This window comes from Strix uralensis, chromosome 19, assembly GCF_047716275.1.
Source record: "Strix uralensis isolate ZFMK-TIS-50842 chromosome 19, bStrUra1, whole genome shotgun sequence".
Lineage (NCBI taxonomy): Eukaryota > Metazoa > Chordata > Aves > Strigiformes > Strigidae > Strix > Strix uralensis.
In genome coordinates, this window is record NC_133990.1 from 16,649,150 (window position 1) to 16,663,025 (window position 13,876).

Sequence of the window (13,876 nt, forward strand, 5' to 3'; positions counted from 1 at the left end):
TTAAACGCTAATATCCTGTCTGTGCATTTAAAAAGCCTTATAATGAGGATTGAGTGTCTGCTTCCAGAGCACCTCCTGCCCGGTGCTCCCCCTCTGCCCACGTCACCCGTCTGCCGCTCCCGGTGGCCCCTGTGCCCGCCACTGGCAGTGCCACGCATGCCCCTGCCCTCGCCCCTGCTTGGGGATGTGCTACCCCCCGGCCGGCCTCAACCGTCCCATCCTGACCCTTGCACTGGCACCCCCCAGGCTGCCAGAGCCCCCCCGCTGCAGCCTGCGAGGCCGGTGTGCAGCATTGCACCAGCTCGGGGCGGGGGGTACCTTTTCTTTGGAACCCCTTGTTGGGCAGCGGGGAAGGGGGGGCTCTGGGAAGGCAGCGTTTCAGGTCCCCGGGTCTGCAGTTGCGTTCCTGCGTCCCGCGTCGGGCCCTGCGGTGCCGCCGATTTACCTGCCGCGGCTGCCGGCGCTGCCCACCCGGCCCGTGAGCTCGAGGTGCTCAGCAGCATCTGTTCCGCCAATGTTCTGCTGCCTGCACGTTAATTCTCATTAAATCTAGGGAGCCTAATTGCCGTTTCATGTAAATATTTTGTCAAGTGAAAGGGCTTTAGGAAGGGCCACGCTGACTGAAGGCGAGAAGCCAGGCGCGCTGCAGTGACGAGCTCCTGCTTGTCCTGCCCAACCGCAGGCGTCAACCGTGTCCCTGCAGGAGCTGCTGCGTGTCCCGCAGTGAGCCCAGAGCTCAGATGTGGCCGGTTACCGGGAGGTGCCTCTGCTCCGTTTGCTCATGGTGGGGGGACACAGATTTCCCTGCTCGCGTGTCTCGCAGGACGGCTGCAGCCCGGGCTCCGTGTTGTGGGGGGCACTGAGGGTCCCGAAGCGCTTCCCGTGTTGGCTGAAGGGCAGAGGAGGGCTGGCCCGGGGGGCAGTGGGGCGTCCCGGGGATATCCAGCTCTGCACGGTGCTGGCGGCTCTGGCTGGAGGTCGAAGCGTCTCCTGGTCCCCGTCCTGTCTCCCCCCCCGCAGCCGGCGAGGAAAGTTTCAGTGAGGTGGTTTTTCCCTAAATCCCATTAAACTTTCATGTGTTTCTCTGCATTTCTCCTCCCTTCCCGCTGTCACAGCTGCTGTCGCAGATACTTGCTGCGTGTTGGTCCCCGTCCCCTCCTCACCTGGTGATGTCACACCCGGGTACTGACATCGCACACACACACACACACACCCCCCCGCCTGGGACCTGGGACCTCCCGGCCGCTGTGGCAGGCAGGGAGGCAGCAGCGGGGGACAGAGGCAGGATCTGGGGCAGCAGCAGCAAGAGCGCTGGGAAGGCACAGGGGTTTTGGGACAATTTCCAGCTTCTTTGGGAATTCAGAGCAGGTGGGGGCTCTGGTGACCTCCCGAGAGCCGCTAGAGGAGGAGGATGAAGGAGCAGAGGAAGACAGAGAAAAAGCCTAATACCTGCAGTTAGTTTAAACCACATCTGTCTTACAGAGATGGAGCAAGAAAGCAGGAAGCTGAGGGGGCTGTGCAGGGACAGGGGGTGTGTGGGGAGCCGGGGCAGCACGTGGCGCTGGGCTGGTGTGAGCTGAGCCGGCCGGGAGCCGCGGCACGGCCGGGGCTGGTGGTGCGGGAGCAGGAGGAAGCGCTTTGGTCTGTGCTGGTGCGGGGAGTCTGTGCCCGCAGGTCCCGCAGTTGGGGGACTGGGGTGCTTTGGAACGCTCAGCCTGTGCATGGCCACCCCTGCTCCTCGCTGCCCGTCACGCGCTGGAGGGGCGTCCCTCTCCCAGTCAAGTCCCAGTAAAACCTGGTGCTGCTCCTGCAGAGAAGGGCCGGGGGAGCTCGGGCAGGAGGAGCAGCGGCACAGCGATGGTGTGGGGGTGGCCGGGGTGATGGGCAGGGCCCGCTGGCACACGCTGCCCTCACCCGTCACCTCTGCGCGTCCCTTCCCGCTGTCCTGGTCTGCGCCCAGCGCTAGGACAATCCCCGCGGCCAAGCCAAGGGGGGGTGCGGGACCTTCCCCTCCCTTCACAGCAGCTCAGACCCGTCAGCGCCTTCATGTAATTGCTTTATGCCTATGATTAACTACTAATGAGCTTTTAATTAATGAATGCCGTGGCTTGGGGGCATTCTGGAGTGGGTGGGAGGAGAGGACTAGACGGGTGCCCCGCTCCCTGGGTACCACGGGGCCGCCGGCGCTGCGCTTGCGGGCTGACCCCACCGTGACGGGGGGACACCCAACCTTCCCGGTCCTCGCCACAGCGGCTGCGCCTCGGCCTGACCCACGTCCCCTTTCGGCAGCTCTCCCAAGCAGCAACGTCCGGGCTCACACTCTGGTTTTGCACTGTGGAGCGTGCTGGGGGTGCCACGGGGGTCCTGTTAAGGGCCAGACACTTGCAGGCCCTGGGGCACGCAGCCCATCCGCGGTCGTGCGTCGCATCCCCACAGCACATCCCTGGGCCACCGCGTCCCGGCTTTGTGCCGGGAGGGGCTGGGGGATGGCGTACCGCTGCAGGCTGCGGCGCTGGGGACTGCCATTTCCCATTGTGTCCCACGGGGAGGGGACTCGGGGCTCTGGGGGTGGCGTTGGGGCAGCCCTCAGCGGATCTGACGTGTGCTCGGGCGCTTGGTGCAACGTGCGCGGGAGCCCCTCAGCACCTGGGTTGGGGAATGTGCCACAGCCGAGCCGCGTGGCCGGCCTGGGCAGCTCCCGGTGGGTCCCTGCCACTGGGCCAGCTCCTGACCACGCGTGGCCGGTACGTTCTGGCCACCTGGGAGCAGCCTGAAGCATTGTGCCGTCCCCAGCTGGTCCCCTCGGTGGTCTGGGGGGCGAGCACCCATCAGCCCTCCCGGCACAGACTCTGCCCCTTGGCTCGGGGCACCTCGCTGGGCCCTGGACCAGCGGCCGAGCCTGGTCCTGTCCTGGTGCCATGTTGCTCTCCCTCTTCCAGAAAACAAAACCAAGGAGCCCTCAAGGGTTCATTTAAAATAAATAAAAAATGAAAATAGTGCTGATTTGAAGGAAAGCCAGCCCCATCCTGTGCATGGGAGCGCATCGCCAACCCATCCCCGAAGGGCAGAGAGAAAGATGTGCTTAGAACTGCAGCCCTGTGCAACTTCTGCCTTTGATCATATATCTTACATGTGCCCTTTGCTTTCCCTCGTCTGATATTTATTAGGTTTAATTTTACTGGGACGCGGCTGTAAGTGAGACAGATGGAACGGGGTCTGTGCGCCTGGTGAACACATCTTAATTAAACAGATAAATAAACTTTCATTCCAGGAGACTTCAGTTTCGGAGGGGTTCCTCCGGGGCTGCGGCTCCGCGGGGCTGGGCAGCTCTGGCCAGGGCTCCTCGGGCCCGGGCGCCGTGGGGCTGCCCCAGCACAGCCCCGGTGCCATCGGCCAGGGCTGCAGCGCGGCATCACCACCGGGGCGGCCGGGAGCTGCGGCGTGAGGGGAGGCAGCGGGTGGTGGCCAGGGACACGTTCCCCACTCTGGGGCTGGCCAGTGGGTTGGTGCAGCCCGGCTGTGGCCACGTCCCACAGGGGGTCCCCGCTGCTGGGGGGACACCTCTGCAGCCAGAGGAGGGACCATGCCCAGTCCCGCCACTGCCGAGGTGTCTCTCCCGGGGAGCCGCGGCCAGTTCCTGCTGCTGGCAGCGGGGCCGAGGGTCTGCACCAGCGGGGCCGGGGTCTCTGCCCAGCATGTCCCTGCAGCAGAGCAGCGTCTCTCCTCGCCCCACGGCTGCCAGCCGGCCCTGCCCACGACGCGGGCTGCTGGCTCGAGGCAGTGCCAGGGCTTGTGGCGCTGCCACCGGCCAGAAGCACCTTTGAGTCACCCTGCCCGCAGCCAGGCTCCGGCGCGGGGGAGGACGGGCAGATTACCTCATCCCGGAGCTGGCTCCCGGCTCACAGGGTTCACTTGGTTGGGCTCTGCGAGCCCAGAGCACCGGGCCGTGCCCTTCCCTTTCCACCTCTGCCTGAGAGCGGCGCAGGAGCCGTGGGGGGGCTGGAGCGGCCCAGGGCCTTTGGAGCTGCCTGGCACCTTGCCCAGGGCGTCCCTCGCCCTGTGCCAGGGTGCTGTGCGGTGCTCGGGTGCAGGTGGGTGCCTGGTGGGACCCCTCGTCCCCCAGCCCTTGCAAAGCTGCCCCGTGTCCTGCCCCAGGCACGGGAGCGTGTGGGAGAGCACGGCAGTGGGGCCATGGGGGGGGGTCTCTGGGGAGGGGGAAGTGGAGGCGAACAGGGAGCGCCGGGTCTGAGAACCAAGGGGTGCTGGATGGGCCCCTGCATCCAGATCGGTCCTCGTCCCTCGGGTGAGCGGTTGTGGTGGGACACAGGAGCTGGCTGCAGCCCCCATGCCCCACAGGCATCGGCCGGAGGATGCCCCAGGCTCCTTCCGGCTCTTGGTACCGAGGTGGCGATGAGAAACCTTCCCCAGCCCCCCCTTTGGCACCTTGCAGTCCCTTTGGAGCGTGGTCACCCCAGCAGCAGGACACAGCAGGGGGGCTGGCACCCCCTTAGTCCCGGTCGCCGCTTCCTCGGCACGGCTTTTCCCGGAGCTGTTGGTTTGCCGGGCGGCTGCGGGCCGGCCGTGCCACACGCCGGTGAGTATCTGCAGCAGAAATGGGAACCGCTGCGAGTGTACCAGGACACTGCAGCATGTCGCTATGTCTGGGGAGACTGTGGAAAATCCCAGCCTCCGAATAGGGCTGGTCGTGTGCCGGAGGCTCCGGTGGAGCCGGAGCATCAGCAGCTGCTGGCACAGACCTGCCTTTGTGCATCATATTTGGCCAAGATGGAAACTGAACCGAGCCCAGGTTTCCTTGCCCACATACCCAAGCCCAACGCCGTCCCGGCGGCTTCGTCGCCGGCCACGTCTCTGAAGTCGGGTGCGAGGCAACGCCGGTGCTGTGGGGTGCTGGGGCAGGGACCCCCGTGCCGGCACTGAGGGTGCCGGGGCTGCGACGGCGGGAGGCGCGAGGTGGGACCGGGGACCTGAACGAGCACACGTGTGTTCCGACGCCGCTGTCCCTTGCGGGCACCGGCACGTAGGCTATTGCCATGGCAGCTGTGACAGGAGGTGTGCGTGGTGTTGATGCGTCAGGTCTGCTGGCAGCACCGACAGGCCAGTCCGAAACGCCAAAAAGCCTCTCGAGCTCTGCCGGGGCCGGTCCCTGCCCGCTGCAGGGTGCTCGGGGCAGGGGGTCCCCATCGCTCCGGGGAGGCTGGCGCCCGCAGGCAGGGCCCCTCCATGTCACCCCGGTGTGCCGGGCTCCCCCTTGCCAGCGGGGCCGAGCTGGCAGCGCCCGGGGTGCGCAGGCAGCGCCGAGGCTACGACCGTGGCTGCTCTGGCAGGGAAGGCCGGGGGGCTGCCGGCCCTGCCCGTGCTGGGGTGAGCCCGTGGCCGTGCAGTGGCTGCCGTGGCCGTGCATGCGGCGGGGCTGCAGGCCCGAGTGGGTATGTGCCTCTCGGGGGAGGCGGAGCTGGGTCTGCTGCATGGCTCCCTGCCCGTCCCTGCCAGCGCGGCCGTCCCCGTCTGCCTGTGTGTCTCCCACGGAGAGCGTGGTGCGTGTGCACGTGTCCGGCTGTGTGTGCGTGGGGGAGTCCCGCGGCTGCCAGGCGCTGCCATCGCGGGGGCTGCCGCGGCTGCAAGGGCCGGCTGCTTGGCACGGCTTCCTGGGGTGCCCGTGTCGCACCAGCGAAACTCCCGGTAAGACCCTCTCCATCCCCTGGGAGCCAGCGCCGGGAAGGGAGACGGCTCTGCCCGCTCGGCCCCATCCTGCCTGCCGGCTGCCCCGGCGCGGCGGCGCGTGGCCGGGGGCTGCGAGGGGCTGCCCGGGCGGCGGGGAAGCCATCTGCGAGCGGCGGCGGCGGAGGGGTTAAGTGCGGGATCAGCTGTTCTCATGTCATTACGGATTCTCTTCATTTTATACAGAGCTCTGTTTGATGTCTGAATGCACAGGGGACTCCCCCTCCTCCTCCAACTCCCACCCCTTTTATTTCGCTCCCTCGCCCTCTCTCCCTTCCTCCTCCCCTTCCTTTCTCTCCCCGCTCCCGCTCTGGCTCACACACACCCTTTGCAGACCGTGCGCTCAGTGCCAGTGTCTGATGGCACCGAAGTGACCAGGCGAGCGCGGCTCCCGGGGCACGCGGCGCAGATGAATCCCTCCTAACTAGCGCCGAGGGGTCGGGAGGGACGGCCGAGGAGGGGAGAGCCCGAGGGGCGAGCCGGGAAGACGAGGATAGCGGTTGTGCGGAAGAGGACGGACCCGCGAGCAGCTTCACGGCTACCTGTCGACACATGCTGTGCTCCATGGCTAACTCGGGCTGCCTCCTTGTCTCCAACTCAGGCATGCTTCCTCACTCTCTCCCCTGTCCTCCAGCCTTCCTCTACCTCCAACAGGTAAGTCACCCTCTCCGGGGGATTTTTTTGCTTTCCGGTTCACACGTGTTTCTGGCCGGTTCCCTCTCGGTGGAGGGTCGGAGCTTAACTGCTTCCTCCCCGGCCGCGGGGCCTCGCTGGCGCCAGCCCCACGGCAGCGGCGAGTTGCGTTGCAGCGGTGGCTAGCGGTCCTCGGCCGCGATTCCTTTGGGGTTTCTCCGGTTTCTCTGCCGAGGCGGCTGGGAGCGCGACCGGGGCTGGCGAGCGGCTGAGACGCGGGCAGTGCGGCAGGCAGAGCCGCCGGTGCGGGTCCAGCGCGTTCCCCGCCTCGGTGCTGCTGCCGCTCGGCAGAGGCGATGATGATGGATGCTCGGATAAAGGGACGAGGCTCCTGCGTGGCCTGAGCCGCCTCTGGGGAGAAGGGAAGGTGATGAGCTTTTGCGTGCACACGCGTGTGCAGGGGTGTGTGTGTGTGCATGTGCCACCGTGTCACGTGTGTCTGCAGCGGGGTCGAGTGTGCAGGGGTTGGTCTCGCTGCCAACAGGAAGGTGCTGCAGAGGGACCCGGAGGGGTGGTGGGGCCGGGCGAGCCCCAGCATGGGGTGGCCCAGCCAGAGGGTGCCCGGCCTGTTGGTTTGGTTCTTAACTTCTGTTCCGCGGGGCTGCCCTTGGGTCCCGCGCTGGACCCAGCACGCCGGGTTCCCGGGCTCGTCGTCCCGGGGGACGCGCAGCTCGGGAGAGGCAGCGTTTTCTTCAAAAGCCTCTTTGCTGCGTCGGAAATCCCGTCTTCCAGCCAGGCGAACCGCTCCATTTGTGCTTTCAGGAGTTTAAAAATTCATAGCATCCTCACCACGCTCGGCACGGCCTGCGCAGCTCACCCGGCAGCCGAGGGCAGGCGCCGCGGGCGCAAACTCTCCCGCCCCGGCGGGGAAGGGCTGGGCAGCGTTTCGGTCCCTCGGGATGCCTGTGGCCTGGGTCCGAGCGGGCTCGTGGCCGGCGGTGGGGCCGGCGAGGCCTAGGGTCGCTCCATCTGGCGCGTCGGGGATGGGGTTGGCAAAGCCGGTGCTGCCGCTGGTTACACAAGTGCGGCGGCGGCTGCGGGGTGTGCGCGGGGCCGGGGCTGACGCGGGGGCTGCTGCAGAGGCCGGCCAAGACGGGAGCGTGATTTATTGCACCCTCCTGCAGGCAGAGGCTGGGGAGAGCTGAGGCTGGGCTGGATTTCGGTGACGGCTTCCCTAGGCTGCACCGAGGTTCCTGCGGCCGCGGCTCAGCCGCCCGGGCACGTTGACACCAAGCAGCAACCACCCCCAAGCCTCCCCCCGTCCCCGGGGGGGGTCTGTCCCTCGGAAGGGAGCGCAGGGGTGCTCTGAGCCGGCGCAGGGCCCGGAGCCTGTGTTGGGAGCGGGCGGCAGCGCGGGGGGTTTCCCATTTCCCTCTCTGGCCGGGATCCCCTCATCCCCCAGCCACCTCGGCTGCGCCGCTCGCCCCAGGAGCTCCGGCACGGAGCGGCTGCGCTGCCTGACGGCTCCGGGGGCTGCGGCTGCAGGCGGCGGGGGCCGGCAGCGTTGCAGGCAGGCATGGGCTGCCTGCTGCTGGTGCCCAGCTGGGCCACGCACAAGGGGAGTTTGGGGTCGCTGGGAAGGGGAAGCTTTTCCCCCGTGCGTGGCTCTTCGCACCCGGCAGCTCCTGGTTCCCCCCTCGCCCTGTTTGTTTTAATTTCACCGTCGTGTTTAGCGTCTCTTCCTCCACGCTCTCCCAGAAGCCTCCTGCTCCTTGGCAGCAGGTCTGGACTCGCGAGCCAGGAAGGAGGGTTTTATTAAGAGATTTGGAGTTGGATTTTCACCGAGCTAATGGGCATGATGGAGGCCAAAATCTCCGTCCTTTTCCCAGGGCTTGTCCCTTGCTGAGGTTCTGCACCCAGCGCTGGGGACGGGCTGTTCCTGGTGCGTGTCACAATGAGGCGTGAGGCAGAGGAACGTCACCGGCCGCCATCGCGTGGGGAAGGGGCACAGGGCACGCACCACGCCGGGCTCCTCATCCTACCCAGCTGAGCAGTGGGCCAGCGCCTGATGTTTTAGCCCTGAGCTCGCTCTGGATTTAGGATGTGTGCACCTTCGGCACGCCTGTGCTGGAGGAGCACATGGGGAACGACACTGCCGCTGCCCGTGGGCACGTGCCCGCTGCAGAGCTCAGCCCTGGCCCACTCTCCCCCAAGGTGCTGTGAAGTGGGGTATGCGGGGGGCTCAGGCAAGACCCCCCCTCCCGGGTTATGGTTCCCTGTCCGGATTGTGCGTGTACGTAGGGAGGCAGATGTCCATGCATCAGTCCTGGGGTGGGCAAATACCCCCAGATGGTGCCTGAGGCCCATGGCTGCAAGGGCCTGTGGTGGCCACCAGCTCCTCCTGTGCTGGAACACACACCCAACTGCGCCAGGGTGGGCCAAGAGCTGGGGGGCCACAGAGTCTGCGCAGAGTAACTGGCCTCACCCCCTTCGGGCACGTGCTCTGCCCGCGGGGAGCTGGCTGGCGTTTGCAGGATTTGTTCCTGAGAAGGCTGCTCGCATTCAGTAGCTCCCCAGCCCCGGCGTTTTCGACAGTGCCGGTATTTGAAGGAACGACCAAGAAACTAAGCTGTCTGCAAAACTTTGATTATCCCCACGCCAGGGAAAATGCAGCTCCCAGCAGGCTCTGGCAGCGGGAATGGCTCATCCAAGCGGCTGCGGGGACCTCACGCCTCGCTCAGCTCCCACCACGTGGGCGCCCTGGTCTCAGCCGTGGGTGCCGTGGGTCGCGGCACCGTGTGGGGCAGCCGTGCTGTGTGCAGGAATCCCCCCCCAACCCTGCTGTGCTCCAGCCCCAGTGCCAGAGCAGGGCTCCTGGGGGGCCAGGAGGGGCTGCAGGGCAGGCAGCAGGGCTGGGGGTGCCCACGGTGGAGCGGCTGCGCCGGTGGGGCAAGCAGGAACGCCGCATCCTTTGGTGGGGCTTGGCGGTGCTGTTTAGCTCTTGCTCAGCGAGGACCTGGGGGCAAAGGGGGACTTTGGCTTCGTTCTGTTAACAGAGGAATCGGTCGCTGCGGAAGAAGCGTCTCCGCTGTAGTTACACGTGAGCAGCTCGTTGCTCGGGCCGAGGCACGGTGCTGACCTGAAACGGACCCGGGCTCTGAGGCGCAGCGTCAGTGCTAGAGCGCGGTGCAGGCCAGGCTGAGCACGCGGGGCTGGGCGCGAGCGCAGGGTGATGGGCAGATGGGCTGAAACCCGCCACCGAGCTGCCCCCGAGGTGCCGCTCACCGGGGACATCCCCAGTGCCATCCCCGGTGCCCACGGTCGCAGCGCGGTGCCCAGCCCACGGCGCAGGAGACTTGGCTGAGCAGCGCCTGGCCCGCTGGGAAACAGCCTCTGCAAAAGGCTGCTTGGAAAATTCCTTTCTAAAAGGGCTGCTGCCAAGTTTAGCATATTATATTTTTAGGGAGCAAGTCTATTCCGAGCAGTATCGTAGCGTGTTGCAGCAGCGGGTTGGTCTCAAACCTGGTTTCTCCCCCTGCTCGCGCGTCGCTCGGATGCGAGACCCGGCGCAGCGGCTCCCGGCTCCGGCCCAGCGCCCGCACTGCAGCGGCCGCCTTGCACAGTGGAGGACAGGCTTTAAAGCCGCAAAAAACATGTTTTCCTCTTTTTTTGTTGTTATATTGAAAACACTGACATTAATTTTGGCTTTGCAAAGCTGGTTTTCCCACAATAGCTGTAATTTAGGCCTACACTGCCTGGTGATGCTCTTTTTATAGGTATATTCCTATTTTAGTACTATAGTGATGGGTGAATGAGTAGATTAAATTAGATTTAGTATCTATCATTCTTTAAAGCATTACAGGCAGTTGGTGGAGGGGTATGGTTTAACAAAGAAGACGGCTAATTAGGAGAGCAGGCGCAGGCTGCCCACGCCAGCTCCTGCTGCCCCCGGCCCGCGGCCGCCCTTGCTCAGGGCCTGGCATCCAAGTAGGAAAGTGCATTTGAAACGGAATTTTCTGCGCTGCCCCGGGGCTGGGACGGCTCCAGGGTTTGTAGCCAGGGCCAGGCAGGGTGCTGGGTGCAGGGGCTGAGCACCCCGGCTCCCCACAGAGTCACGGCAGTGACTTGGCTCCCCAGCTGCGCTCCCCACGGGGCTGCTGGCCCCGGCTGGGACTCGGGTGTGAGGGTACATCGTGTCTGTCGCGCCGGAGGGACCTTGGCCGTGGGGCCCCAAGCCCGGCGTGGGCGCTCTGCGGGCAGCAGGAGCTGCGCTGCCCCGATCCCCGGGCTGGCGTCTGTGAAATAACGGCTCTTCCCCGAGCTGGGACCCCCAGACTGGGGCAGCGGGGCCGAGGGGGCTCCAAGCCCGTGGGAAGCTGCAGCTTTGAGGTTCCTGCCAGGGCCACGGCAGCCAGGTCACCCCGTGTGCTTGTGCCAGGGCCTCGGCACCCTGCGGCTGCTCCTGCGGCAGTGGCTGTCGCCTGGGGAGCCCCGCTGGGCCAGTGTGAGCCCCGGTGTGAGCCCGGCAGCGTGCGGCCAGGGGGCTCTGCAGTCCCGGCCATGCTGTGATGACTGGTTTGGTGAAATGCCGCTGCCGTCGAGCAGGTGCGGGGCTCCAGGCTGCCCGTGGGGCTCCGCACCTCCGCTGCACCGCGGGCAGCCCCAGCAGGGCTTTAACCTCGGCGTTCGTCCGGCCTGGCAGCGCTGGCACCGCCAGCAGCGCAAGGCCACGTCCCAGCGGGTGACAGGGTTTGTGGTGGCCGCCGCAGCACAGGCACCCCCGGGGCTGGGGGTGGGTGCGGTTCCCAAATCCCCTACAAGCCCCGCAGTCCCCCTGCTGGGTTCTCACTTTGCTCCCCTGGCACCTTCCCGGGTGCCCGGCCGGCTCCCGCAGTGACCAGCTCCGGTGCCCCCCCGGGGCAGGGCCCCCTCCCCAGCAGCCTTCGCATCCCGGCTGCTAACGGGGTTCTCATGGCATCAGCGGGATTCGCCCCATTCCCCGTGCGAGCGGCGCCGCTGCGCCGGGATCCCTGGCAGCACTAATGCAGTGAGACGAGCGCTGGAAGGAGACCCAGTCGGGGGGGGCAGTTTGCGGGGACAGCGCGGGAGCGGTGCTGGGGCAGCCCCTGCTCTGTGCTGGTGCTCCAGGGCTCCGGTGTGCGGGACCGGCCGGTGCTGCTGCGGGAGGCGAGGTGCTTGGGGACCTGTCATGGGATCTCGGCCGTTCCCCGCCATCGAAGAGCCAGGGGGTTGCTGCACCCCAGTCCCGGGGGGGCCCCCGCCAGCATGAAATGGGTTCTGGGGCTGGAGCGTGTCTGGCCGTGTGCCCAGCAGGTCCCTGTGGCCAGTGGCCAGGTGCGGTGGCTGGTGCAAGCCGGCAGGGCCATCGCTGCGGCACGTGGGGGTGGTGGCCCCGGCGGTGGCCCTGTGGCGGGGGGACGAGGCAGGTCTGGCTGCTCCCGCTCCCCCTTGCCGGAGCGCCGGGCGTGCAGCACTTTGTCATGATTTTCCCCCGTCTCCCAGCAGCGATCCCTCACCGCTCGCATAACCCGAGTGGAAAATGACACATAAGCTGCCATGATTGTCGCGGCTCCAGCGCCCCGCGGCAGCTCTTCCCCGGCGGCGCGACGGGTGGGCACAGGGTACTGCTGGGCCCCCGGCCCCTCTCCCTGAGCCCCCCGCGCCATCGCGTCCCCCTCCAGCCAAGCTGTGCCAGAGCCGGCGAGAGGAGGGGCCCGGCAGTGCCGAGGGGGCCCGTGGGCGAAGCTGAGCGGCAAAGCGCCGTGGCCAGCTGCCCGTGTGCCCCGGCCTGCCCCAGCCGCTCGTCGCCCGCTCTGCTCCGTGCCCGGCACCGCGCTGGGGATCGTGCACCCGCCCTGCGGCCTCCGGCAGCTCTCAGCAGGGCTGGGGGGCAGCGCGTGCTGCCGACACCCTTCAGCAGCTTTCGGGCCCGTGCGGCCGGTGTTTACCGGCAGATTCCCGTCCCCGTGCTTTGGCCCAGGCTGGCCGGGGACACGCGGCGCTGGCAGGGCCAGAGCTCGAGCCTCAGGGCCTGGACTGCAAGCAGGGGCCGTGCTGGCTCCATCCCCGCCCCGGCCACCTGGCAGGACGCGCAGGATCCGGGTGTGCAGCGGGGCCGGCCGGGATGTGCAGGCAGAGCCCCTCGTGCGGGCAGGAGCTGCCCAGGGAGGGCAGCAGGGGCGGCACGTGCGGGTCCTGCTTCGGTGTGGGGTCGGAGAGCCCGGGGTGAGCTGAGCTCTGGCTCGGGGACGGGGCCCTGTGCGTGCCCAGAGGAGCCCTGGCACCGGCCGCAGCGGGGGAGCGGCCCCCAGGCTGGGGGGATCCCACGTCCCCTCGCCCCGGCTGCGCCCACTCAGCATCTCCCCGCCACGGTACCGGCCGCGGCCTTCGAACGGCTCTGGTATAGAATCAAAAATGGGGAGAGAAGAGCAGGAGCAGGCGACAGTGGCAGCTTATTTGTGATCTGCATTGTGTGGGGAGCTCTTAATTAGAGCTAATTAGACTAATTAACTTGCAAATGAGAAACTCGTCTTTTTCTCCTTTTCTTTCACAAGAAAAAATAAAAAAGACGAACAACAAGATAAATATCGAGGCTAATTACTTTGTACCTGCTGCAGAGCCCCTCCAGCTCGCGGGATGCCCCTCTCCCGACCGGCGTGCCGTGGGGTGCCGTGGGGTGGTGTGACGTGACGTGGCATGGCTGTCCCCATCCCGGTGTCCGTGCATTGCCTGTCCCCACTCGTGGCTGTTCCCAGCGCAGGACACGGCTGCTGTGGTCCCGCTGGCAGAGAGGGACCTCCCCCCATCCTCCATGCACCCTCGTGCGCTGCTGCCTGGCAAGGAGCCGGAGGCCACTGTGGCCTCCATGACACTGGCCATCGCCAGGACCTGGTGGCCAAGGCCCGACACCCAGCCGAGCACTTCTGGCGATGGCGTTGGGCCTTGGCCGCTGGGTCCTGGCGATGGCCGGAGCTGGCGGGGGTCGTTCCCTCCACGGCACCGCGCGGTCCCGGCTGTTTTCCAGCTCTTCCCTCGTGGCGTCTCTGGTTTCCCCCTCGCTCTGCCGCCACAACACCCTGGGGGCTTTGTTAGCACAGCTCGGTTCAAATGTCTGATTAGTCTTTAGGAGATCGAGGGGTCAATTTTCCACAGCTCCTTCCTCTCCATTTAACTAATTTAACTGCGCGATTGTTACAAATTTCATTTTATTATAGCCCTGCTTCTCAGTCCAATTGAATTACCAAAATCTCATTTTCTCAGAAGTGCTGAATATGTAATTAGAGGAAAAATTATGCTCCTGACTGCCTATTAGAGAGGGCTGTGTGAGAGAGCTCGTCGGGGCGCACACGCAGGTCCACAGTTCCCCGAGCTCCCACGCTGGCCGGTGCGAGCATGTGCGCGCTTGCGAGGCTGCGCGTGTGCGAGCGCCACGTGCAGTTGTGCCAGAGCCCCGGCGCGGTGTGAGGGCGACAGTGGCGGGGCC

At 66.3% G+C, this 13,876-nt stretch overlaps 1 protein-coding gene across 12 annotated transcripts in view; it reads left to right on the top strand.

Moving 5' to 3' along the window:
- The window catches only part of RBFOX3 (RNA binding fox-1 homolog 3), a 131,781-nt gene that overhangs the window by 102,872 nt on the left and 15,033 nt on the right, over positions 1-13,876 (top strand). For 9 of the 12 annotated variants that reach the window (XM_074888863.1, XM_074888862.1, XM_074888857.1 and 6 more), the window contains one exon: positions 6,074-6,393. The exons of 1 other annotated variant lie outside the window; for it this stretch is intronic. In XM_074888863.1, coding sequence (XP_074744964.1) covers positions 6,292-6,393 — 102 coding nt within the window. In that variant the 5' untranslated portion in view covers positions 6,074-6,291. The remainder of the gene's footprint in view (positions 1-6,073; positions 6,394-13,876) is intronic. 2 more of the 12 variants (XM_074888866.1, XM_074888868.1) reach the window with 2 other exon arrangements.